A 27,245-nucleotide genomic window follows, 5' to 3' on the forward strand; every position below is an offset into this window, starting at 1 on the left:
GAGTGGTCTGTAAAGTTTTGAAATAAATCATCCAACACATTGATCTCAGTTTGACTCTTTAGTGAACGTTTCCAGGCTTACATGACAATTCCTGCTATCATGGCTAAATTAGCACAACAACTAAACCACTCGCGCTGCTTCTCTCTATATCATAACAAGTGTGTCTTGCTCTCTAGAGGAGTAAAACATATAGCGCCCTCTGTAGGTCGGAACTAAACATTATCAACTCACTGAATAGAATGAACATAATGTCGACTGCGAACCATAGACATTACATGGTCCATGGTCAGACTGTTACCAATTACCATCTTTCCCTGCCTTTGATACACAGACTCAGAAATATGACCTGACCCTGCTTCCCTCGGGTCCTCAGAGATCTCCACCTCCTTGTCCTCAAGAACTCTTTCTCTCTTTCTTTCTCTCCTCCTCTCTGCCTCCCTCCCTCCCTTCCTCCCTCCTTCCTTTGTTCCTTCCTTCCTTCTCTCTTTCTCCCTCCCTCTCTCTCCTCTCTACCCCCCTCCCCCCCTCACACACACACACACACACACACACACACACACACACACACACACACACACACACACCACCTCCACCACATTAAAGACATACACCCCTCTGGCCACTAGGTGGCAGGATTGTATTTAGAAACGAGTCAGGAAAGTTAAAGGAATACTGTTTTTGTGTCAGATTCAGAAACTAATCATACAGTAATAGCTGTACAACTCCTCCTCCAGCTGTATCGATCTTACCTACTATATATAAGGTCCCAAATGTCTATTGGTCTGTCTTTATTTTGTATTTCTAGCTATTTTATTTAGCATATTATGCAATTGTCACTTTATTTTGTTGCTGTAACACCTAAATGTAAAAGTATGTGCATCTCTGTGTGTGGGGAATCTCTTTGGAATGGACTAGATGCGAGTGTAAGACTGAGCAAAAATATGGATAAATTCAAAGGCCATTATAATATTATAAGTGTTTTTGGACATGTGCAGGACAGAGGACTCTGAGTAGTAAGGTGACTGAAATACATCTTATTTAATTTTCTGAATTTGATATTTATGTTGTATCTGGATATTTATATTGTATTTAGTTATAGAAAGAGACTCTATTTTTGAAATGTTGTAACATATTGTAAGGAAGGGGGGCAGGACTAGATACGTTTTCACTTCCTCCTGTCCCCTCCCGAACACGCTAGTGTAAAATGCACGAGGTGAATTTGTGTTGGATAAAACGTTTTTGTTTTGTTTTGTTTTATTGCCATGCAATCATTAGGCGAGGAGGCGAGGAGGGTCAGCCATAGATGGCGACCCTGGAGCAATTAGGGGTTCAGTGCCTTGCTCAAGGACAGCTCAACACGTAGCCAGCCTGGGTTCGAACCGCCAAGCTGCTGCCATCATTAGACACCGGCTCTACCTCCTGAGCCACAGCCGCCCGATCCATCCATCCATTCATCCATCCCAACCCAATGCAGTCACACGCCACAAGCGCACTCCTGGGCTGAGTCTCTGACAAGGTAGCAGCCGTAGACAACAAACAATATTTTATCAGCCATGAAATAAATTCAAATTAATCATTGGAATGCGGCCATAACACAGACACGCTGGACATGTAGGTTGGGGGTACGATTCCCGCTGGGACCATGTATACTCAGAAACATATGCACTCACTGCAATGAATGATCTCAGTCTAAGAGAACAGCAGAATTGGCAGGTTCGCCGTCGGCGCCCCGTTTGTCTTCACAGATGAGAGCAGGGTCACACTGAGCACATGCGCATGCAGACGTGAAAGAGTCTGGAGACGCCGTGGCGAACGTCACGCCGCCTGCAACATCATCCTATGGAAAGCCCTCTCCGCTAAAATGGACTCGCGTATCATAGCCAATGAGGGACCTTGAATCAAGGCACTCATACATATTAATGAGGAGTGTCGCGTCATTGCTGTCGACAACAGCGTAGGGGTACGTTGCGCATAAATTACCTACGGGCGAGCCGATTTGAAAACTTCTCGCGGGGGAGTAAAGTTTCACAAGCAGACCAACTTCGTGAGGATGGCATTGCAGGCTTTTCTTTCGAATTGCAACGGCACATTTAGTGAATGTGTGAGACTAGCAATGTCGGACGATGAGGAAGTAGTAAAATGAACCCCTGACAGAGGTGGTTGGTGGCCTAGGTTTGCCTTCCATAACCAATTGTGTCATGTTTGTTGTGCAATAGCCCACACTTTATCATAGAGAAACAATCTGTAGAGACCCAGTGTCCCAAGCCTACAAAAACCACAGCACTGTCACACAACAATGTTCAAAATAAATGTACATTCCATTTTCTATGTTTTCATCCCATATAGCCTATATTTATTGAAAAATTAAATGACCTCAGTGTGCACTGCTATCGACAATACCAACCCCAGCAACAGGGTGTTCACCCTGCTGCAATCTGGCAAGAGATACAGAAGTAAGTAAGTAAGTAAAATGTATTTGGACAGCACCTTTCCCAGACCAAGGGTCACAAAGTCACAAAGAGTTTGGGAGCCACGGTTTGTAATGCTCTATCACCCTGGGTCTGTCTGTCTGTCTGTCTGTCTGAATGCTCTATCACCCTGGGTCTTCAGTCTGGCACGGGAGACAACCAGCAAACCCTGATCAGAGGACCTGAGAGACCTGCTGGGGCTGTTGTTGTCTGGTGCTGATGTAGAACGGAGCACGGACACACACACACACACACACACACACACACACACACACACACACACACACCTGAGACCTACTGGGACTGTAAGGACCTGAGACCTACTGGGACTGTAAGGACTATATCTTGCATCTCATTGTGCATCCCTGTGTTATAGAATGCCAATAAATGAACCTTGTACCTTGTTGTTGTTACTAAGAGTCAGGGGATAAGATAAGAGAAAGGGGATAAGATATCAGAATGTGTATTACTCAGGCAAGACCAAATTTGTTTTGCACTGAACATCCGCCACCATGTAACATGACTATGAGTTTGTTTACCTTAGTTGATACCAAAATGTCAAGCAAAGTGATGTCCCCTTGCCAAAATAAATTATTAAATAAACAAACAAATCATAATCTGTTCTAGCTTATTACTGTTAAGTAATAAATGGCGCTGTAGAACTGCGCCTCGTACCTATCACAGCCGTGCTGATATTAAGTATAACAGCACTCCCTCTCGTGTGATATTGCTTAGATGTTCATATGCCAATGGGCCATAATGTTGTCTTTCAATGTCATCCTCCCCTACTTTTCACCCCTTCATATCAATCGCTGGACAGACATTTGCTGATCTAATCTAATCTACTAATTAGTAAAATCTATATGAGCCCCAGGAAATAGGGGACAATAGAAAAATCGAATTTTCTTTTCTTTGTCTTACATGTGTAAACATACATGCTCTGTGTATATGTTTTCGATGTACTTATTGTTTTAAGACTGTAATTTCAACGTTAGTATTGAAGCAGTATTGAAATGACATTAAACTAAGACAATAAGATGGTTATCATAATTTTTCAAATCTTTATTGCAGTGACCACTTGTTAGGTCGAGATTCTATTGAGATCAATTCCAGTAATTGGCATGGAAAGAGGTAAACCATGATAACTTTTGAACCATACAAACCATGGGGTTTGGACCATTGTTTTTCTCATACAATTCTCTATGTATTATCTATCTCTCCTTTAATCTAAAGTGAAAGCAAAATTATATGTGTATATACATGAGAATATACATTATATATGGCATAGTGACGCCTAGTGGTAGGACTGGTAACATTACAAACATACATAGATTTCGAAATCTATGTCTGCTTGTAATGTTACCAGTCCTCGTTGCTTCTTCTTCTTTTGTTGTTTAAACAGCATCATCGTTCTAAAGGTAACTATTATAAAGTTAACTGGTAATGCACCTAAAAGCTGTTTGCCAACTGCCTTTAAACCACAAAAGGCTTCCTTTCTAGGTAACATTACAAACATACATAGATTTCGAAATCTATGTCTGCTTGTAATGTTACCAGTGGCGGCTGGTGCTAAACATTTTGGGTGGGGCACAGGTTATGGGGGCATGCTCCACGGGGAAGAATATCAACTTTAAAATCTGGATTTACAGTCGATTTTAGCATGAGAATAGCTCTACCCCCCTGTACAGACCTCGCCATCCCCTCTACCCCCCTGTACAGACCTCTTCATCCCCTCTACCCACCTCTACAGACCTCTTCATCCCCTCTACCCCCCTGTACAGACCTCTTCATCCCCTCTACCCACCTCTACAGACCTCTTCATCACCTCTACCCACCTCTACATCTCCTCTACCCACCTCTACAGACCTCTCCATCCCCTCTACCCCCTGTACAGACCTCTCCATCCCCTCTACCCTCCTCTACAGACCTCTTCATCCCCTCTACCCCCCTGTACATACCTCCTCATCCCCCCTACCCCCCTGTACAGACCTCTTCATCCCCTCTACCCCCCTGTACATACCTCCTCATCCCCCCTACCCCCCTGTACAGACCTCTCCATCCCCTCTACCCCCCCTGTACAGACCTCTTCATCCCCTCTACCCCCCTGTACAGACCTCTTCATCCCCTCTACCCCCCTGTACATACCTCCTCATCCCCCCTACCCCCCTGTACAGACCTCTCCATCCCCTCTACCCCCCTGTACAGACCTCTTCATCCCCTCTACCCCCCTGTACAGACCTCTTCATCCCCTCTACCCCCCTGTACAGACCTCTTCATCCCCCCTACCCACCTCTACAGACCTCTTCATCCCCCCTACCCACCTCTACAGACCTCTTCATCCCCCCTACCCACCTCTACATACCTCCTCATCCCCCCTACCCCCCTGTACAGACCTCTCCATCCCCTCTACCCCCCCTGTACAGACCTCTCCATCCCCTCTACCCCCCTGTACAGACCTCTTCATCCCCTCTACCCCCCTGTACAGACCTCTTTATCCCCTCTACCCCCCTGTACAGACCTCTTCATCCCCCCTACCCCCCTGTACAGACCTCTTCATCCCCTCTAGTGAGTGTGTGAGTGTGAGTGTGTGTGTGTGTGTGTGTGTGTGTGTGTGTGTGTGTGCGTGTGTGCGTGTGTGCGTGTGTGTGTGTGTGTGTGCGTGTGCTGAATACATAAACAAACAAGCTAAAAGACGACAATAGAAAACGTACCATGCTGACGATATTACTAAATGTTTGAAGTAGCTTTTATCTTAGCTGACTCTCTTACCTTCAGGTCGAGTTTGTGTATTCTGGCTTCGCAAAACACCAACAGTAGCAGCCTAACAGCCGCGGAGATTGCGACCACAAACGAAGTTTGACTTCGGTAATAGGTCCAGTTGTAATATCCTCAAGTTCGGAACAAAAGATGCCTCCTTCTAATCCATTTGTTCAATTTGTTTACAGAAAGAAATCCTCCTAAATCCTCGGTTATACGATTTTCCAATTTTCCCTGCCTTTGTATAAACTTGCTTTATAATTAAATTTGGTCTGGGTGGTCCTAATTCCTTTACTGTTAATTTCTCCTGGTTGCTACGACGGCTGAACGGTGTTTCTTTTAAAGATTCAACCGAGTTGTTCAGAACATTACTAGCCGCCATAGCGATGGTAAAGCAGGTGAACGAACGTCCGTATGACATGACGTAAGCACGTACGATTCTTTGTGCATGTCCCAAAACCCCATAGACAAATGACCGAATGGCCTGAAGTTACCAAAATAGATTTTACATGCAAGTCTACGAGAACAGCCTAGTGCAATTTCGCGTAGTGTGAAAGTTGCCCCGAAAGGGGCGGGACTTGAAGCTGATTGGAACATACTCCACAGAACACTAGCTGATTGGACTATGATATACGCCACAGAACACTAGCTGATTGGACTATGATATTCAGAAGCAACACTGTCTAGAAGTCATAGAAAAAAAATCTCTCTCTTCTCCCTTTGGTGGGGCATTGTCCAATTGCCCCTAATGAACCAGCCTCCCCTGAATGTTACCAGTCCTCGTTGCTTCTTCTTCTTTTGTTGTTTAAACAGCATCATCGTTCTAAAGGTAACTATTATAAAGTTAACTGGTAATGCACCTAAAAGCTGTTTGCCAACTGCCTTTAAACCACAAAAGGCTTCCTTTCTAACACCCAGACATCAGTAGAATGGAACAGCCCGTTGGCTATGACAGGCAACACGTGTGGAATTGACGCCTTGAGGCGTCAAAATATCACGTGTGGAGACGAGCCGTTTTTTGCGGGCATGGTCTTCCATATCATCCAGCATGACCGGTTTGGCAGCGTGTCAGCGATGGTCTGACCACGGAATCCTAACCATTTTATTATCTATTATTATCATCTGTCTGTGGTACAGTAGCAAAAAAGAAAAAAGAACTTCCTTCTTCTAGCACGACGACTGCCAATGGCCCCAGGCCCGAACATAGATGACTTGTTCCTGCTATGACTGATGGATAGATGATTCAAATGTATTTGTTGTAAGTCACTTTAGTTTAAAGGCGTCTGCTAAATGCCCAAAATGTAAATGTAAATGTAGCACCACCAGGGGAGGCTGGTGGACGTTCGATACCTCATTCCGTCCCATGCTTCACAATGAGCCCGTCCTCCGATTTCTACCTCCGCTAGCCTCCTCTGCTAGCACACTGACAGCATTGACACATTGACAGCTCAATCAATCAACCAAATATATGAGTACAGCACTTTTTTTACATAGACAAAATGTCAGACAAAGTGCTTTACAACAAAAAACAATACTCAACAATAAATACAACACAAACAATCTGCACTAACACCAAACCACACATGTAGAACCACCAGGAGTAAGCCACAGGGAGAACAATTACTCCTCAGGAGGGAAGAACATTTAGATTTATTTTTGATTTTGATTTATTTGTTCAAGGGGGACACAGTACATTAATGAACACTTAAATGGAACGCACATATCATCAGTGTAAATGTACCAAATTATAGCCATAGGCTAATTTCTGTTGGTGGTCCCCCTGCCAGAAGTAACAGGGCTACATTTCCTAATGGAAAGAAATCAGGTTATGGGGTAAAATAAACACATCATATAGATACAGTCATGATTAAATATAGGGCCCAGTGGCAAGGAAAAGCTCCCAGTGTGTTTGTTCACGCCCCGGCAGCCCTGCCAGGGTTATCAGGCCAACCACTCCTGTTCTGAAGTGACCTGATATGGAACGCAGATAGAGGGAAGCACAGTGATTCAGACGTTCCTCTCAACCACAGCCTGCATCAGGGCCGGCCCCAATCTTTTTGGAGCCCTAGGCGAGATCTTTATGCCCCCCACCCCCCCGACACACACACATACACACACACATACACATACACACACAAACACACACACATACACACATATACACATACACACACACATACATACACATACACACACATACACATACACATACACATACACACATACACATACACACATACACATACACATACACATACACATACGAAATATTCTTGAAACTTTGGCAAAAACATGTCCCACTAACAAAAGTGCTAATTCTGTTGGAAATGAATAACATTTTCATGAATAAAAAGAATCAAAGTTATAATCAGAGGGTCCATCACGCCGCCAGCAAACTGCAGTTCGTGTCTCCGCCCCCACCCCCCCTCCAATCAATCAGAAATGGAAAAAGGGGGGGAGGAACAGCTACCATAGCTTCAAATAATCTAAATTGCAAGAGCATATCCTTTGATATATTCTCCTCTTTTGAATATCATGCCACAGTTATGGCATGCCAACCACCTATTCTAACGGTAACTGTATACAGGCCGCCGAAACAGGCCGCCGAAACCAGGCCCCCCTGCTAGCTTCCTACCAGAAACAGGCCACCTAACCAGGCCGCCAACCCCTGCAGTGGCTGAGAATTTCAAAGCTTTAATGAACAGTAATCACACAACTCCCACTTTATATGAAAATGACTTAGTAATTACCTTTAACAATAAAGTAAAAATGGCCCTAGACTCCCTGGCACCTACCAAACTAAAAAAGGTTGGAGCCAAGAGGAGAGCACCATGGAGAAACAGTGAAATAAATCTCCTTAAGAGAACATTTCTCCTTAAGGGAAAGCTGAGCGCAGATGGAGAAAGAGCAAATTACAGGTTGATCAGAATATTTTTAAAGAACATCTATCTGCCTTTAACCTGGCAATGCGAAATGCTAGGAAAAATCATTTCTCAAATATAATATCTACAAACAAGAATAACCCCAGGGTCTTGTTCTCGACAATTGATTGCCTTGTAAACCCTGCTCCTAGAACACTAGACGGCGCAGCCTCTGCCACCAAATGCGAGGAATTTGCAGCCCACTTCAGGGATAAGATAACAAATATTAGAATGTGTATTACTCAGGCAAGCCTAGGTTTGTGTAACACTGTAGATCCGCCACCACAGAACATGACTATGAGCATGTTCACCATGATTAGTACTGAAACATTAGGCAAAATTGTGTCACAGCTTAAACTGTCTATGTGTCCTCTTGACCCTATTCCTACCACCTTCTTTAAGGACATTTTTGAATCGGTGTCTGATGACATACTAGGCATTGTAAATCACTCCCTACTTAAAGGGATTTTTCCAGCGGTGCTTAAAACTGCCCTGGTTAGACCCACCCTGAAGAAAAGTAACCTAGATCCAGTTGATCCAAAAAACTGTAGACCAATATCCAATCTCACTTTTCTCAGCAACATTTTAGAAAAGGCAGCGTACAAACAGCTTCATGAATTTTTAGTCTTAAATAATAGATATGACTCACTTCAGTCAGGTTTCCGATCATACAGGCCCTGCAGGGTGGGGGAGACCTGGAGCTGAGAGGCCGTTAAGACTGCTACTTGGACTACATGCACTTGAGCACTTTATCTTGCACTTATTGAGCCTGCACTGTTTTATCTATTTATTCGATTTCTGTCTGCCCTAACTAAGCTGTTTGACAACAACATTTCCCCATTGGGGACAATAAAGGTTTTCATTCATTCATACCACAGTACAGAAACTGCTTTGCTTAAGGTAACTAATGACCTTAGGATTAATGCAGACTCGAAAAAACTCTTGATTCTTGTACTCTTAGACTTAGCCTTTGATACGGTAGACCATTACATACTTATTGACTTGAAAACTGGGTTGGCCTCTCTGGTCCGGTCTTAAACTGGTTCAGGACTTACCTGGCTGACCGAGACTACTTTGTAGCCCTTGGTGACCATAAGTAAAAAGATTATAGCGCAACCTGTGGAGATCCCCAGGGGTCCATTTTAGGACTGTTGCTTTTTAGCCTATACATGCTACCCCTCAGTTCTGTTATCAAGAGGCATAGCGTTAACTACCATAGCTATGCTGATGACACTCAGCTTTATATCTCAGTAACTCCCAACGACTACGAGATGGTCGACCACCTGATAGATTGTATTGCTGATATTAATATTTGGATGACACAACATTTTCTCCAACTCAATCAAGAAAAAACAGAGGTATTGATCATTGGTGAGAAAACTGGGAGAGAGATATTATCTGCACATTTGAAAACACTAGCTATTAACACTAAGTGTCAGGCTAGGAATCTTGGTGTCATAATTAACCCAGATCTACATTTTGAAACCCTAACCCATTAATAATACTATTAAAACATCCTTTTACCACTTAAGAAACATCACTAAGGTACAATCATATCTCTCCCAGGCAGATACTGAAAAATTAATGCATGCGTTTGTTACTAGTAGGCTAGATTACTGTAATGCTCTCCTGACAGGTCTCCCCAAAAAAATGATTAGTAGACTACAAATGGTTTAGAATGCTGCTGCTCGTGTCCTTACTAGGACCAAACGAAGAGCGCACATCACACCTGTCCTGAGATCACTACACTGGCTCCCTGTCAGTTATAGAATAGACTTTAAGATCCTTTTATTAGTCTATAAATCACTCCATTGCGACGCGCCCAAATACATGGTGGACATGCTCATAAGATACACACCAGCTAGACCCCTAAGGTCTAGTGGCACGGAACTTCTAATAGTACCAGAGGCTAGGACTAAGAGATTTGGAGGATCAGCTTTTAGCATATACAGTACGCTCCTAGATTGTGGAACACCCTACCTGAGGGCCTTAGGTTGTCTAAAACTCAGGAAATGTTTAAGCGAGACCTTAAAACCTACTTATTCAATGTCGCCTTTTGTTACTACGGGAGACATTGGACATTATAGAACTAGGATCACTATGCTATTACACCATACTCGTGCTTTGAGATCTTGTGTTGACAGGAAAAAGGACCTGGGTGCTGATGAGGCACTGTCTCTATCTAGCACCTAGAGCAGTACCAGAACCGGTGCCAGGATGTACCTGGACCACCACCAGGTTGTATTGCTGTCATCTTTATTGTGTTGTTGCATCATAACTACGCTTGAGATTCTCTTTTGGCAGGACCTGTGCCCATGCTGGTTGCAGAACGATGCAGATATAACACTACATTTATGGACCGTGTGTACGCCGATAATATGCAAGGAACTTTTCCTGGATACATGGTGTACAGGTTTTTCGCCCTTGCTTGCTTGCTATGCACCGGTGGTGCCCCGTGTGCCTGGTTTATTCCGCCGCCGGGGCACCTGCTTGGCCGTCCTTGTGCGGGGCCTTTATGGTCTGTGCTTGCTTGGCTGGGCCGGGTGTGCTGGTGGTGGGGCGGGCTGGGTGTGTGGGGCGGCGGGGGCTCCCCGGGGGGGGGGGGTCCACCGGCGCTGGGTGCTGGTAGGCAAACTGGTTAGTAGTCGCTCTATGTGTAGAGGGCTGCAAGGGAATTTTCTTGGCTACATAGTGTACAGGTTTTCTTTACTTTTGCCTGCTTGCGGCTCTGTCAGTATGTGAAGCGCATTGACTTGCATCTTGTAAGAAATGCGCTATACAAATAAAATTTGATTTGATTTGATTTGAGGGTCTTTTGCACAAATGTAAGGTTCTTTCATAGGTTTATTTTTAATTTGTATTTTTTAATGATTATATGCTGGCCCATTGCCGACAAAATCAGTTGTCCTCGGATAGGAGATAATCATTTCAACTTGATTAAAAAAACTAAAAGTAATAATTGAATTGAATAATATACTTACCAAATGAAAGAGTACATTGTAATGTGTATTAAAAACTACAAACAGTGAATTCTGAACAATATTTACCATTATTTTGTGGTTGCTCAAAATGTGTCCCACATAGGCTATTCGTCACCACCATCAGATATTTATAAAAAGCAATAAAATCAGGCAACTGCAAGGTCAACTACATTCCTGAGGACCCCCTTTTCAAACCTTCAGCTTTACTACATGCTTCAAGATCACTCAAGCTCCTGTAAGTTTGCTATTTAACTTATTTTTTGACACTGCTACTGTCACAACCATAACATGTCAACACCGTCTCTTTTGTATAGAAAATATTAGATTAGATTATGACATAAATGTATACTTCTTAAGAAGAGGTCTGGGGTAGCTAGCAACAGAGGGGAAATAAGATGGCTAATGTGAACAGCTCATGCATATCATATAAAAGAGTAGGTTTTTGTCACCACCGTCAGCTTTTCTGTCTGACGTGGTGACATACTGTCTGACGTGGTGACATACTGTCTGACGTGGTGACATACTGTCTGACGTGGTGACATACTGTCTGACGGTGGTGACATACTGTCTGACGGTGGTGACAAAAACCTCCAAATGACAAAAATATTTTTTTTTACCACAATAAATACCAATATGGCCTATAATGTTTCATTAACCTCTATTTTATTCTTATTTATGTAATTTCACCCAATATGATGATATTGCTTAATTGTACCTTATGCTCCTTATTAAATGTTTATCACAGTGCTCACAATTGTTATTTGTTGTACCAAAATGTTAAATGAAGTTGTTAAGCAAGAAGGCATTGACTTGAGTGGTATACATTTTGGAATTGTATGTTGTAATGAGGCCACTGTCACCACCGTCAGAGGGAGTTTTATTTGTTTTAAATGAATATGCTTGTAATCTGTTTCTTCAATGCTGTTGAGTTATTAAAGTAATTGTCTCTTTTAATACAAAAATGTGTTTTTAGGTTAAAAAAACATTACTTTGTCTGTTTAAAGGAGCACACGTGAAACAGTATAAAGATTAGCAAAAGTGAATATTCAACATTTAACAGCATACAGTATATGTGTACGTAGTATGCCAGATAATGATTTAAAAGCTCTAAATACATATTAGACTAAATAAAAAATAAAAACGTTTTATTGTGTCTGCTGACAGCGTTGACAAAAACAAAGTAATGACTGGAAAAACACTTATTTTATGAAAAAAATAAAAAATGAGGTGGTTGCACCGGTACATTGCTGTACAGCCAAGACCTTGGTCTCTAATGATATAACTTGATATAAATTTAGTTATAGGTGATAAAAGTGAAATTGTAATTTGCAATAATAATATCTAATAATAACAATAATAACAACAACCTTTATTTTTCTTAAAACATAAAAATTCGGATTTGGGTGTGCCCAACATCTTTATATATATATATATATATATATATATATATATATATATATATATATATATATATATATATATATATATATATATATATATATATATACAGTATATATACCACTTTATATATATTTATATTATTTTCTTTCTTTTCTTTCTCTTTTTTTAAATAAAACGACTATCCATCCCCCCCCCACACACATACACACATTTTAAATGCTTTATTTATGTCCACATACATGTACAATATCTAAAGGACATAAATACTATCAGTGCATTTTGACATTATGAAAACAGTCAACAACCAGTTCTGCTACACACAGGATGTTATTCACACTAAGTGATGATTACAGTGGATTTGACAGATACAGTATCAATACTGTAAAACAGACAGTATTCAGCTCATGGGTACAAGAAGCACCGCCTTCTCCATATTGAGCGGCTATCAATAACAGCAGATACTGAGCAGTACTTTGCTAACTGTTTGGCCCTTCTCTTAGATCAGGCGTCGGCAACCCAAAATGTTGAAAGGCAAGGCAAGGCAAGTTTATTTGTATAGCACATTTCATACAACAGGGGCAATTCAAAGTGCTTTACATACATTATTTAAAATTACAGCAAGAGGAGCATAAGAAAATAAAAATTACAATGAATAAAAGCAAATATAAGAAGTAAATAGATAAAACATTTAAAAAGACAATAGTTAATGGAAAAAAGACATTGATAGAAGTGTGTGTGTTTAATCATAACTGGTGCAAAACATGAAGTAAATATTTTAAGGGTTTGGGCCTGTTTGATTTCTTCAGGGAGTTTGTTCCAGGAGCATGCAGCAGCGTGACTGAAAGCTGCTGCACCGTGTTTTGTTTTTACTCTTGGAATTATTAGCTGATTTGTCTCAGCTGACCTTAGGGACCTTGCGGGAATATAGGGTGGGAGGAGATCTGATATGTATTTTGTGATTTGTATGTAATTAGGAGGATTTTGAATTCAATTCTCTGAGAGACTGGTAGCCAGTGCAGGGATCTCAGGATTGGTGTAATGTGTTCAAATTTCTTTGTTTTTGTTAGGACCCTAGCAGCGGCGTTTTGGATGAGCTGCAATTTACGAACAGCTCCTTTAGATAGGCCTGTTAGTAGACCATTACAATAATCAAGTCTACTCGAAACAAATGCATGGATGAGTTTTTCAAGGTCTTGCTTGGACATGAAACCTCTCATTCTTGTTATGTTTTTCAGGTGATAGTAGGCTGATTTAGTTAGAGTTTATGTGGCTGTTGAAGTTTAGATCGGAGTCTCGAATTACACCAAGATTTCTGACCAGTTTTTTAGTGTGAAGAGAGAGAGAATCAAGTTTTGCACTAACTTTCGATCTTTTGTCAGGTGCACCGAATACAATTATCTCTGTTTTGTCCTTGTTTAGTTGGAGGAAGTTTTGTGTCATCCAGGCGTTTATTTGCTCAATGCAATTACAGAGATTGTCAATGCGACTATAGTCGTTTGGTGAGAGGGCTATGTAGATTTGAGTGTCATCTGCATAGTTGTGGTAGGCAATTTTGTTCTTTTTTATGATGTGTCCCAATGGAAGCATGTAGAGATTGAATAGAAGGGGGCCAAGGATTGACCCTTGGGGAACCCCACATGTCATTTTAATTTGGTCAGATACAAAGTTGCCAATATTGGACCAAAAAAACAAAAAACAAATCTGTCTGGAGCCGCAAAAAATTAAAAGCCTTATATAAGCCTTATAATGAAGGCAACACATGCTGTGTCTATATTAGCTATATTAGCCTACTATCAAAATGACTAAGTAGGCTACAAATACATAAGCCTTAGCACATGCATGATACAACCGAATGCAAACGTATTGTGCTTTACAAAAGTGAAACACTAGGATAGTGTGAAGGGGGTCTGGGGGGTTCTCCCCCCCCAAAAAATTAACAGGGTAGATGCAATTTCGTGTATTCTGGTGCCTTTTAACAGGTGGGATGATACTTTTATCTGGCTATACTTGCATGAGATATGGATAATTTTGTAATTTCATCCGGAGGAAGTGAGCAAACCAAGAGATCGTCAGCCAAAAAATAGAAAAATCTACAGACTGTAGACTACAGTACCAAATGAAAACTAGCCTCCCTCATCCTCTTTTCACTATTTTAAGTGAAAAAAAGCCTGGATTTTCCTTTAGCAACATTGATGGAATACCCCCCTGGTTTCAAATAGTATCTGAAAATAATACTTTCAAATAGTATCTGAAAATAATATTTTCAAATACTAAGCAGTGCCTCTCAGCAGTGCCTCTCAGACCCACAGGAGCGCCGGCGCTCCCAAATATCATACCTTCTTTAGAAGTTCATAATTCGGAAACGGTTTGCGCTAAAGACAAGCTGCTTTTCGCATTTAAAAGTAGGCAAATAGCGCTCACCGGGAAGCTCCCGTTCATCGATGTGCGTCGCTGATGTCCGTATATAAATCTACCCACAAAGTTGTAGACAATGTGGATAGTTTCTTGCTTTGCCTGCCACAGTAATTTGTCAATCCCTGTGGATATAGGTCTACTCTTGAAAAAAAACCGTCACATCCAGTCTCATGTTGGGTCCAGTCAAAATGCGAAATATTAGTCATGTGCCAACATATCCGAATCTTATTGGCCCTCGTACAACATTTACAGCGTAAGCAGGGAGTTGTAGTTCAAGGAGAGAGACCGCGGCAACGTAAAAAATAAATAATCGTTGTTCATTTCCATATAATTTGTGGGCAAAGCCACAGGGAGCCACTGAAGATGGGCAAAAGAGCCGCATGCGGCTCCGGAGCCGCAGGTTGCCGACCCCTGTCTTAGATAGACCAGCCATTTGAAGGCCCTGGCCTTGACCTACCAGTGGGTCCCAACCAGGCGAGGCTGGCGGAGGTATAATCGGAGGTTCTGTATGGAACTGTATGGGATGAGGAGTGGTATCAAAACATAATACCGTTCCTCATTCCTTCCTCCGATTTCACACGCACGCACACACTCCGTGGCTTTGATCCAGCCATGAACAATGTGAGTTTGCTCAGGGTGTGATGGAGTTGTGGAGTGAAAGGCCCTATACACCTGTGTGTGTGTGTGTGTGTGTGTGTGTGTGTGTGTGTGTGTGTGCGTGTGTGGACGCACACACACACGCACACACGCACACGCGCGCACACACACACACTCCCCTCAAAACAAACATAAATAGAATGTCACCTTCACAGGATTGGGTTTGTTTGTGTTAGGGGCGGGACAGATCCTGTAGGTTTAATACTCATATCCCTGAGTACACACACTGAGATTTAGGGCTCTGTTTTCACCTGCTGCAGAAGCCTGTGTGTGTGTGTGTATGTGTGTGTGTGTATGTTTTTGTGTGCATGTGTGTGTTCATGTGTATACAATGTGCGTGTACCAGTATGTACCAGTGTACCAGTATGTAGTGTAGTGACAGAATTTCACAGTAGGTTACCCCTTTCCTGGGGACGTACCGCATATTCCTCATGCAGACAGTAGAAAAAGTACAAAAATACAAATTGAGCGTTTGATTGGGGTGTCAGATCTGCACTTTGGGGACTGTCCCGTTGGTTCCCTTGTGTCAGGCGAACTCGACTGAAGCACTGCTTAGTATTTGAAAATATTATTTTCAGATACTATTTGAAAGTATTATTTTCAGATACTATTTGAAACCAGGGGGGTATTCCATCAATGTCGCTAAAGGAAAATCCAGGCTTTTTTTCCCACAAGTCTCACGAAACGCACTATATGTACATAAATAAGCCTGGATTTTCCTTTAGCAACGTTGATGGAATACACCCCCCCCCCCTCACCGCTTAAAAACCATAAATGTGTTGATGATTTTCTGTGTTGTTGTTGTTGTTGTTGGCAGGGCAGAGGAGAGGAGTAATCTGCCAGGTAATCTCCAGGTAAAGTGAAGCCTCTAGGCATTAATTCCTGTGCTATGGGGGCCAACCGGTTGGGTGGCACTGCCTCTAATTGTTTTTGCTCTGAATGCAACGCTCGCTCGCGTGCGCGTGCGTGTGTGTGTGTCAGGGCCAGGAAGATCATGGCTGACCCCGCACACCCAGGACACGGTCTCTTCGCCCCGCTCCCCTCAGGCAGGAGGGTGCGGTCCCTAAAAACTGTGAAGGCCCGACATGCACACAGCTTTTTCCCCACAGCCATCCGGCTCCTAAATGCCGCTGCCCCCCCCCCCCCCCCTGACCTGACCCCTATCTATCTACCCTCCCTCCACCCCCACCCAGAGAGCTTTGGACTGTCTGGATATGAACACTTGATCTCTGCACTTTATATTTATATTAATTATGACTCTTGCACTATGATGTTGGTCTTGTCCTGTCTTGCACCTGTCCTGCTGTAAACCGTGCTCCACTGTCCCAAACCAAATTCCTAACATGTTTACATGTCATGGCAATAAAGTCTTCTGATTCTGATTCTGATTCTGTGTGTCTGTGTGTGTGTGTGTGTGTGTGTGTGTGTGTGTGTGTGTGTGTGACTGTGTGTAGTGTGGCACTGCCTCTAATTGTTTCTGCTCTGAATGCAGCGAGCGATCGGCAGTGTCTGGTGACATGAATGTGCCACCCAGAAGGCTTTTGTTCTGTTTTAGTGTTTTTTTATGAAACCCTCCACTTCACCACAGCTCAGGACACACTGGGACCCACACGCACGTACACACACAAGCAGACATATATATATATATATATATATATATATATATACATATATACACACACACACACACGCTCAGTCCAATGGACTGGGAGCAACAATGATGGCCAACATTAAACTAATTAATTTACACACACACACACACACACACACACACACGTTGACTCAACATTGCTCTGTTCTTGGCCACTGAAGGCCTGTATAGAAATGAACAAACACAGGTGGCATGTAATCATGAAATGGAGAACGAACACCAAGTTATCGTTAAATTAATATTTGTAAAACAGATGTATTTCTGAACAATGCAGTGCTGGGGTGTCATTATGTACATAAAACATACATATGAGGACAACTGAGGACACACACAGTGGACAGTAGACACATTGCTCTGGCCAGTTGTGTTGCTCCGATTCACCAAGCAAGGATCAAGCTATCAGAAATCAAAAATGTCCACTAATGATCAATATGATTAGATAAGAGTGAGAGAGAGAGAGAGAGAGAGAGAGAGAGAGAGAGATTATATGAAAGCATTTTTTCAATTGAGAACACAAACAACGTGTTCAGTAGTGCATAATGGCCACAAGAGAAAAACACAGATATGACATAAATAAATGCAAACAGTTTTGGTACTTGACATTGGAGGTGGAGGGGGAGGGGGAGGGGGAGGTGTGGTGGAAGGAGGGGGGGGGGGGGGTCAGAGGTCATAGAATCAGGTCATCGCTCAGGCCAACCCCCTCCCTGCCTTTCCCCTTCCCACCCTCCTCCTCCTCCTCCTCCCCCCCCTCCCCCCCTCCACCTCCCTCCGTCCATCCCTCCATCCCCGTGTACCCCCTGGCTCCCGGGGGGGTGGGGGGGGGAGGACAGACCCCCGCAGATCCCGGAGAAGAACTCCAGGGCCAGGTACAGGTGGATGGGCAGGTAGACGTATGAGGTGTACGTCACCATGACGACGGCGGAGAGGAGGACGGAGAGGAAGAGGGAGCGCTCCCAGGGCTCCAGCACGTACACACAGGTCACCAGGAGGTACTGGTAGTACAGCCAGCGCACGTACTCCCGCACCGACTTATAGGCCATTCGGACGCTGGCCACGAGCAGGGGAGGGGGGGGAAAGAGATGGAGAGGGTGGTGAGAGGTATGGAGAGTAAGAGAGACAGAGAAGGTGGTGAGAGGTATGGAGAGAGGTATGGAGAGTAAGAGAGACAGAGAGAGGTGGAGAGAGTGGGGAGGATGAGAGCGAGATTAAGAGAGATGGATAGAAAGAGAGAGAGGTGTGGAGAGTGTGAAAGAGAGAGAGAAAGATGGAGGAAGGTGATAATGCAGGCAGGGGACACGCAATGGCCACAAACACAAACAATACAAAAACACACACACACATACACACACAGGACAGACGACACAAAATCAGTCATGTGGAAACGCATGCCTTGGGATGCCTCTGGAGCGTTCTCACTGCTAGGTGTTTATCTTCTAAACACACTTTAACAAACAACATGGTTGAGTCTCATATTATTACCCAGCTACTTTCCCAGCGGTGAGAGGGAAAACACTCATCATGTGAAAGGTGAGCTTGAGCCTGTGCCCGTGAGAGAGGGAGGGGGGGAGAGAGAGAGAGAGGGGGGGAGAGAGAGAGAGAGGGGGGGGAGAGAGAGAGGGGGAGAGAGAGGGAGAGGGAGGGAGAGAGAGAGGGGGAGAGAGAGATGGGGAGAGAGAGAGGGGGAGAGGGAGAGAGAGAGAGAGCAAGAAACCCTGAAGAAAATGTCCCACCTTTCATTTCATTTACATTTACATTTTTGGCATTTAGCAGACGCCTTATTCCAAAGCGACTTACAATCAATACATTTGAATACCAAGCATGTGAATCAGCAATCCACCATTTGTTGCAGGAAGATTGTCAATAGTAGGCTACAGCATGTTTACAAGATAAACAACCTAATGAGCCATGGCCTTGATTCACCTGCATTCTTCCTACGTCAAAACACCATGCTTCCATCATTCCACTCACACATGCTGTCTAATTTAATTGTGTGATTGGTATCACTGTTCGATTATAGACCTGTATACAATGGTAAGGATGCGGATATTGTTTTGTTTTTATGTCCTATGCACTAACCTCACCAAGTCAATTTCCTGTATTGTGCAAATATACTTGGCAATAAAAAGAATTCTGATTCTGATTCTAAACGTTCTAACACTTAGAATGGGCTAGATAACTCTGGATGGACGATGTTGTATTCAATATCATGTTGGGGGACATGTACTGTGGTTAAATCCAGAGTGGGCGGAGCAGACAGGTGAGTCCACCTGTTGATAGCCTAGTCATCCTATTGTCGTCATCGTTACCCGCTCCACCCGAAGCATGCGTAAAGCGCAGACAATGATATCTGGTTGATATGAGAACACATTGATATCATCAGTACATTGCACGCATACAACAGGGTAGTCTACCCGGTTGAAAAAAACGAGCTAATAAATCGGAATAAAATCCTCGTTTATATTTGGAGGTAAAGACAAGCCCCTAATCAAAGACATTCAGATTTGACAGGACATAAAGTTCAAAGTTCAACGTCAACGAATTGATACACCAGACTGGGAGGGATATATATATATATTATGGATCCATCCAGGCGCGCACATTGTTCAGCAAATTAGATGACTGCGCTTCACAGATGAATAGAAGTACGGTAGGCTACCCACCACCACAGGGATTGCGCACGCTGCATCGCTGTGTACCAACGCCGAGTGACGTAGCCCTACCTCATTCCGTTACACCCCAATAACTGAAGCTCATTTCTATATAGTAATACACATCATCAGGTTTATCCTCAATAAGACACATTCAGTACACAACTTGTAACGAGTGGACGCCCACGAGAGCGGAGCCAATGACATATAACGTTGTCAGAGTAGAGAACGCAAGGATGAACAGGCTACTCACATTTTTCAACGGCAAAGCATGGACCAAAATCATAAAACGTTATAGCATAATGAACGCTTTATAACAAATAAACCCATGCTCGTGCAATCAGCTGTCAAGCGTGTTTTTTGGGGGGGAAAGGAGAATATGAAATACATTTTAAGAATTGACTCACCTCTCTGGTGCAGTCCACCCCAGCTCTGGATGTTGGTTAAAGTTTATTTGAGACAATGTGTCAGGACTCCGCCTCCATGGCCAAGACCTGCGGTGCTTGACACCACCTGCCATCAACTCTCCTCCACTCAAACCCTGCAACCAGATCATTGCCATTCATGGTTTGTTCATGTGCTGCTACGCATCTAGAGCTATACCCTGCTTGTACCCAGAGGCGCCCCGTCCATAGAGGCAACCAAGGCAATTGCTTGGGGCCACCAAACAAAAAGGGCCTCCAAAAAATTTTCCCCCAAAATTTTTTTTTCCACATTTTTTTCCCCCCATTTTTTTTTCCCAGATGGGAGTGTTACATTAGTTTTCTTAAGATAGGATAATAAATAAATCTGTTCAATGGGCATTTGCCAAAGTAGCCTACTGTTAATCAGTATTTATCCTGTATAGAATAGAATAGAATAGACTTTATTGTCGTTGTACAGTTGCCTATACAATGAAATTGTAGTGGCTCTTCCGAAGGTGGAAAAAAACAGAAAACATATTCACATATTCACAAACATATACACATATAAGATAAACATTTATGAACATGTCTTATGTCTACTGTTCAGTGTCTACTGTATGGTGTATATGAAGATGTTATGACGTTTTATCATGAAAATAATGAACAGCAAGCTAGATCCAAAACTAGGGCCGGTGGAGGAGGGCAATTGTCACATTGGACATTTATTGAATAGAACAGTCAAACTTGGCGACGTACAAAAATAATCCATAAGCGATCAAAACCAGAAAAATAACAAACAATGCGTATAGAATATGCGTATAATGCGGTCAACAAAAATACATTGCTCCCCTCTCTCTCCACTACCACCATGCAAGGTGCGCAGGTGCTTAAATTACCTTGCAATATCACCCCCCATAACCATATGACTTCTCAATACGGTGATCTAGGCAATAAACAAACAATCAAAGTAAACTCACAATAAACCCATTAGCCTGTTATACTAAATACCCCCTAAATCATATTCATACCTCCTACAACACCTCAGGCCTTTGGGTCGGGTGGTTCATGGAGGCAGACTGAAAGGACACACATTCATTGCCTATTTCATAAATGTTCTCCATATAACGACGTCGATCATTGATCGGCAACGACACTATATAATTGTTTGCCTGACTGGCAATCGGATTTGGGCAGTCTGGGGATTTACACGGCAAATCAAATGAAGAACTACAAATCCCTGATGACAGGGAGATGACGTATGACTGCTCTGATGAATCAACCCCTATTTCATTATTTTCTCTATATAGCGACGTCGATCATTGATCGGCAACGACACTATAATATAGTTTGCCTAACTGGCCATCGGATTTGGGCTCCTAATATCTAAAAAGCACTACGGTTTTCTTATTTTATCGGATTAAAGTAGCGAAGACCAGAAATTCCCATTGACCGCCAGTCAAACTTCTCCCCTTCTATCACCCAAAAAGGGGCGTGATCATTCTGATGACAGGGAGATGACGCGCAATTGCTCTGATGAATTGTAGTTTATTGATAGCTGGCTAGTCTCGCGGTGCCAGCCGTTTCCACTTCCGCTTTGCTCTCGCTCCAAACGTCTGGAGACCTTTATCCATAGAACGGATTCTATGTGCCGCCCGGAGCGAGCGGCAAATCTAGGACACTGATAGGCCGGACCGATGGGAAGCACCGCCCCCCCGTCCTTCTCATTGGTTCAGCGGGGCAGTTTTTTTTAAAGTTAACTATTCATTTGTTACGTATTTATTTGACATCTGGGTACAAAATATAAATAGTTAATACATCATGTAGCCTATATTAAAGCCTTTAAAAATGATTCATGATAAGATCCATCATTTACATGCATTTACATGCATCATTTACATGCTCCATGTTGCATGTAATTTGTATGCTTTGATTGATTGATTGAAAACTTTATTAGAATGTTTGCAGAAGTAGGTACATGAAAGTACATATTACATACAAGGTCAAACTAAAAGGATAAAAACCCAAGAAAGCCACTGGCTTATTTCAATTGGGGTCCTTGATTTTCAATTCATCGTTACATGTAAGACAGACATAAGAAAAGAACTAGTACTATCTACATGATAATACAGACAAATAACTATTACTATCTCCAAGATAAACGTACATCCATCATGGGAAGAACAATACAACAAAACATAAGGTATGTACAGCGGGTAGGACAGGTGGGGACATACACCACAGGTGGGGGCGGGGGACAAAACACAAAGTATGTACAGTGGGTAGTTCGGGTCTTTTAATCTGATTTTTGGTTTAGAGGGTCCAGTTACGGATTGCAGCCTCCTGTAAATGTTTTTTGAGAGTGGTTTTGAAGGTGGGCAGTGATTTGCACTCCTTTAAGATTATAGGAAGGGCGTTCCACATCTTTACTGCATAGTTTGCAAACGAGTTTAAACCCTTGTTTGTGGTGCAACGCGGTTGAACGTGGTTCGTGGAGCTTCCTCTGGTGTTGTATGTGTGGACGTTGTTCACTTTTTGGAAGTGCTACTTGTGGTCCAGTATGTCGCAATGTGTACTAGGTAGGGGTGTAACGGATCACCTAACTCACGGATCGGATCGTTTTTCGGATCAACACAAAACATATATTTTTTTAAATAAAAACAACATTTTCCTTGAATTCTGTAAAAACACCACTTTTAATGTGTGAAACAAAAAAACAACATTCAAGATGTCAAAACTGATATATATATCACATATATATATAACATCTATATATAACAACATATATATATAACAACATATATATAACATCACTGCTGCAAAGTAACAGAGTACTTTTTTTGTGTGTTTACACAATCACCCAGGCTGCTTAGCGGGTGATATGACGTGATATAATTGGGACAGAGATGAGTGAATGAATGTTGTTGTCAACTCAGTACACATGCAGAGAGTGAGAATAAAGCGCACATGATTGTTTTTCTACCGGTTACATTTGAATGAATGAATGGTCTTTATTGTCATTGCTACAGTACAGGTACCAAACAACGACATTTAGGAGGGGTGGCTCCCCTGGTGTTAGGAAAAAAAAAAAAAAAACGATTTTGCTATTGATCCGCGGTACACATGCGTTCCGAACCGTGGAGGGCGATCCGAACGGATAACGGATTATCCGTGATCCGTTACACCCCTAGTACTAGGTGTGCTACTGTACCTGTAGTCATGTACTGTTTTTACTGTTTTTATGTAATGTGCTTTGCATGTTTTTATGTGCTTTTATTATGTCAAATGTAATTGTTGTATTGTGGCTGTCTTGGCCAGGGCTCCTTTGTAAAAGAGACGCTAGTCTTTCAGACTGTTTTTTTTACTTACACACACACGAGCGCGCGCATATGCGCGAACTTCGTAAAACCGTATTATATTTTAGTGTCAGGGAAATAAATACATTTTAAAATGTCCACATCGTCACCCGCCTAAGACCCTTACCAGGGGCCTCCATAATGTTGTTTGCTTAGGGCCCCCAAAAGTCTAGGGGCTCCACTGCTTGTACCCTTGTCTAACCCGTGTTCTCCCTGTACTCCTAAAGATACCCTACCTGCCGACCTTCTGCCTGCTGACCCCCCTTGCCCGCCTGACAACCCGCCCGCCTGCCCCGTCTGATCCACTTCCACTGGAGCACGAGAATAAATGCATTGCTTAACCCTTTACCTGCGTGTCCTCCTGTGTCTGGGTTCCGCCTTGAGCTGTCAAACATGTTTGGTACGAAAAGGAGAATATTTAAGAACTGACTCACCTCTCTGACTCACCCCCCCCCCCCCCCCCCTTGATAAACTTGGCTAAAGTTTATTAGACAATGACCCCTGACCCACTGCTGTTCCGCTGCTTTGTGTAAACGCAAGGCTGCTCTACCAGTTCGCCAGTAACCTACAGTAGTACTACAGTAGGCCAGGTCATACGATATTGGATAGCTGCCCAAACCTAATGATGTGTTGTCGCCTGTGATGTGATTGTATGCGCCGAGTTGCCATCAACCTCGGGGTAGGAGGGGAGAAAAACTACTCTGTGTACTTCGGCTCCAGCGACAACAAACTGCGTCAATCAGATTGTTTCCTCGTCGCATGTATCGGACCTTCCATTCTCTGCGCAATAATATTGACAAAGGTGCAGTTGAAAAGGCCTGGCACGACTCCCAAATGATCAAACTCAACACAAAGTAACTTAGCCAATTCTCTACAGTTGATATAAGTGAAGAAATACGCTCCTCAATGTCAATGAAGTGTTTAATGACAAAGATGAAAACGCCCTGCAAATATACAAACAATAGAAGCATGAATTGAGATAAAGTATAAGCAGGGTAAATGTAATATATATAACTTAACCAGAAACATTCGAATAACCAACTTACAGGAATTAGGTGGGCAGCTCAATAGACGGCCACCGTAACATGAACGTCTGACACTAAACAAATAATAACATGGCCGACTCCTGACTGAGCCGGACAGCATAGCAAACGAGATACTGCCACCTAGTGGACAGGCGGTATACCCTTCATCCCCCCCAGTCCGGAAAGCTATAAACTGAAATAGGTAACCGGACTCAGTCCCGCGTCCAACGGCCTGTTTCGGGCTCGTAGTGCTTGGGTGGCTCCCTTGTACGGCTAGGCCGCGTAGGACGGGGCAGCGACAGTGGCGACTGCGACACTAGAAGCGAAGCGTTCGGGGTGGCATCAGTGGGTACAGGGTCGCCCTGGGACCCGAGGCCAGGGGCCGCCTCACCAGCAGACGCCGGCAAGGAGGAACCCAGGGCCGCGCCACAGGGTCCATCCGCCAGCTGCTGGACGATCCCCTGGGGCACCACCGGGCACGGTTGGACAGGTAGGGAGCGGTGTACCAAGGGCGCAGGTGGAGGGGACATAGCAGCTGGCTGCTGAGGAGCATAGGGGGTGTAGCCACGGAGGAACCGCCGGTTGCGTAAAGTCAGGCGTCCAGACCCATCAACCTTAACCCGATACTGATCGTGATCACGTGACTCCACCACCACCCCTGACCTGTCCCACTTGTTAGGGCTAGGGCCCTGCTGGTTCTGGAGGAACACCCTCTCACCAAGTGCCAATGGGCGGAGTGGCTTCGAGTGAGCCTGCAGGGACTCAGTGGTACGGGACATCCGGGTCCGAAGGGCATCCTCCTTCGCCGCCCATGCTTGGCGCCAGAGTGGTCGGATATGTGGGTTCGAGAACTTCTCAAGCCTGTTGACGAAGGAAAGCGAACCTCGAACCGAAGTGACCGAAGATAATCTGCGCCGGTGAGAGGTTGCAGTCGGGGTCAGGCGTGTTGCGTAACTGTATCATGGCACGCAGAAAGCGGTCATGATCGAGACTGCCAGTAGGGCCAGTGTTGGACATCAGGAGGCGCTTCGCAGACTTCACTGCAACTTCCGCTCTTCCGTTTGACTGTGGGAAAGCAACAGAGGACACACGGTGTTTGACGCCCCACAAACGGAGGAAGTCCTGTGTCTGGCCTGCTGTGAACTCCGGACCACCGTCGCTCGAAAGTTCCTCCGGCACGCCAAAGGAGCCAAAGAACGCACGGAGGTGGCGAACCAGCCCAGCTGAGCCTCCCATATCAGTGCCTGCTGTGGAGCATAGGACCTCCACCCAGCCCGATAGTCGATCTCCGATAACTAGGAAGTGACGACCTCCATAGTCAAAGAAGTCAGCAAACACCGCCTCGAATGGGGTGGACGGTGGCGAGGATGGCAGGGGGGGCGTGGCTGCTTGTGACGGAGCGTTCCGGTTACAGTCCGCACATCCGTACCTGGCGGCTCGGATGTCCTCTGACATCCCTGGCCAGTAGACTATGGCACGGGCCTGTTGCCCCATCGCCGAGATCCCTTGGTGGGCGGCATGGAGGTGTCGAAGGACGCTGTCGCGGAGGGATGGAGGGACTATGACGCGGTCATGATATAGCAGGACGCCGTCCTGTGCGTAAATGGACTCACAGACTGGTGATAGACTCGCCAGGGCGGGGTCGTTCATATCAACCCTGTCCCCATGTTCGATCAGGTGCAGAAGGTGGCTGAGGCATGCATCACTTGCTGTTTCTCGTGCAAGGACGGTCCAAGAGACGGCTCCGAGCTCTTGTGCATCGGCGCGGATGGAAGCCATAAGTGCTGACTCCACGGCGTCAGGCACGCCCGGCAATCCCAGTGAGAGGCCGTTCGCTGAGCCTGATGGAGACGGATGTCTTGAGGTTGCGTCAGCGGCATAGTTGCTCTTTCCAGGCAGGTGCACAATGTCGAAGCGCCATGGGAGGGTACGCTGCTTGAGTCTAAACAGGCGTGAGTTTGTTATCTCATCTAGCGTACGGTCGCCAAACATCTTCACCAGGGGCTTATGGTCTGTAACTACGACGAGGTTGTCGCTCCCCTGCGTGAAGTACCGTGCTTGCTCCAGACCCCAGGCCACGGCTAGGGCCTCTCCTTCGATGGCCGCATAGCGCTGTTCGGCCGGGGACAGGAAGCGTGAACCAGCGAGGGTGATCCTCCATCCTCCCGGGCAGCAGTCTGGTATGCCCGAGGCGCAGCTACAATGTTGTTGGAGCAGGAAGTAACCAATACCGCGCTTGGACCAGTCAGGGCGGAGGCAGGTGCGCTTCTGCATGTCGTAGATCTCCACGCCCTCACGGATAGCCCCGACAATAGCACTTTTGGACGTATGGAAGGCTTCCTCCAGTTCGGGTGACCATGAGAATTTACAGCGTGGGCTGAGGAATGGCTTGAATGGAGCCATCGTGTCGCGCAGCTGGGCATAGTTCGACACCTGGTTGACAAGGCCGAACCAGCTCCTGACATCCGTCGTGGAGTCCGGGGTGGGGAAGTCTCGGATAGCGTCCAAGTACTTGGGGAGTGGCTCGATAGTAGTGTCCGACACCCTGAAGCCAGCGAACTCGA

General features: G+C 44.4%; 1 protein-coding gene across 1 annotated transcript; it reads right to left on the minus strand.

The window, feature by feature from the left end:
* Positions 1 to 1,689: 1,689 nt before the first annotated feature.
* Positions 1,690 to 18,291, minus strand: sptssb (serine palmitoyltransferase, small subunit B; the record flags this gene model as incomplete). The annotated part of the gene is made up of 2 exons (XM_080531645.1): positions 1,690 to 1,737; positions 18,046 to 18,291. The coding sequence occupies 2 exons, from the start codon at positions 18,289 to 18,291 to the stop codon at positions 1,690 to 1,692; spliced, it is 294 nt and encodes a 97-aa protein (XP_080387771.1).
* Between the last annotated feature and the right edge of the window lie 8,954 nt (positions 18,292 to 27,245).

The sequence above is a fragment of the Nansenia antarctica genome (assembly GCF_963989245.1).
Source record: "Nansenia antarctica genome assembly, chromosome: 5".
In the NCBI taxonomy this organism is placed as follows: Eukaryota; Metazoa; Chordata; class Actinopteri; order Argentiniformes; family Microstomatidae; genus Nansenia; species Nansenia antarctica.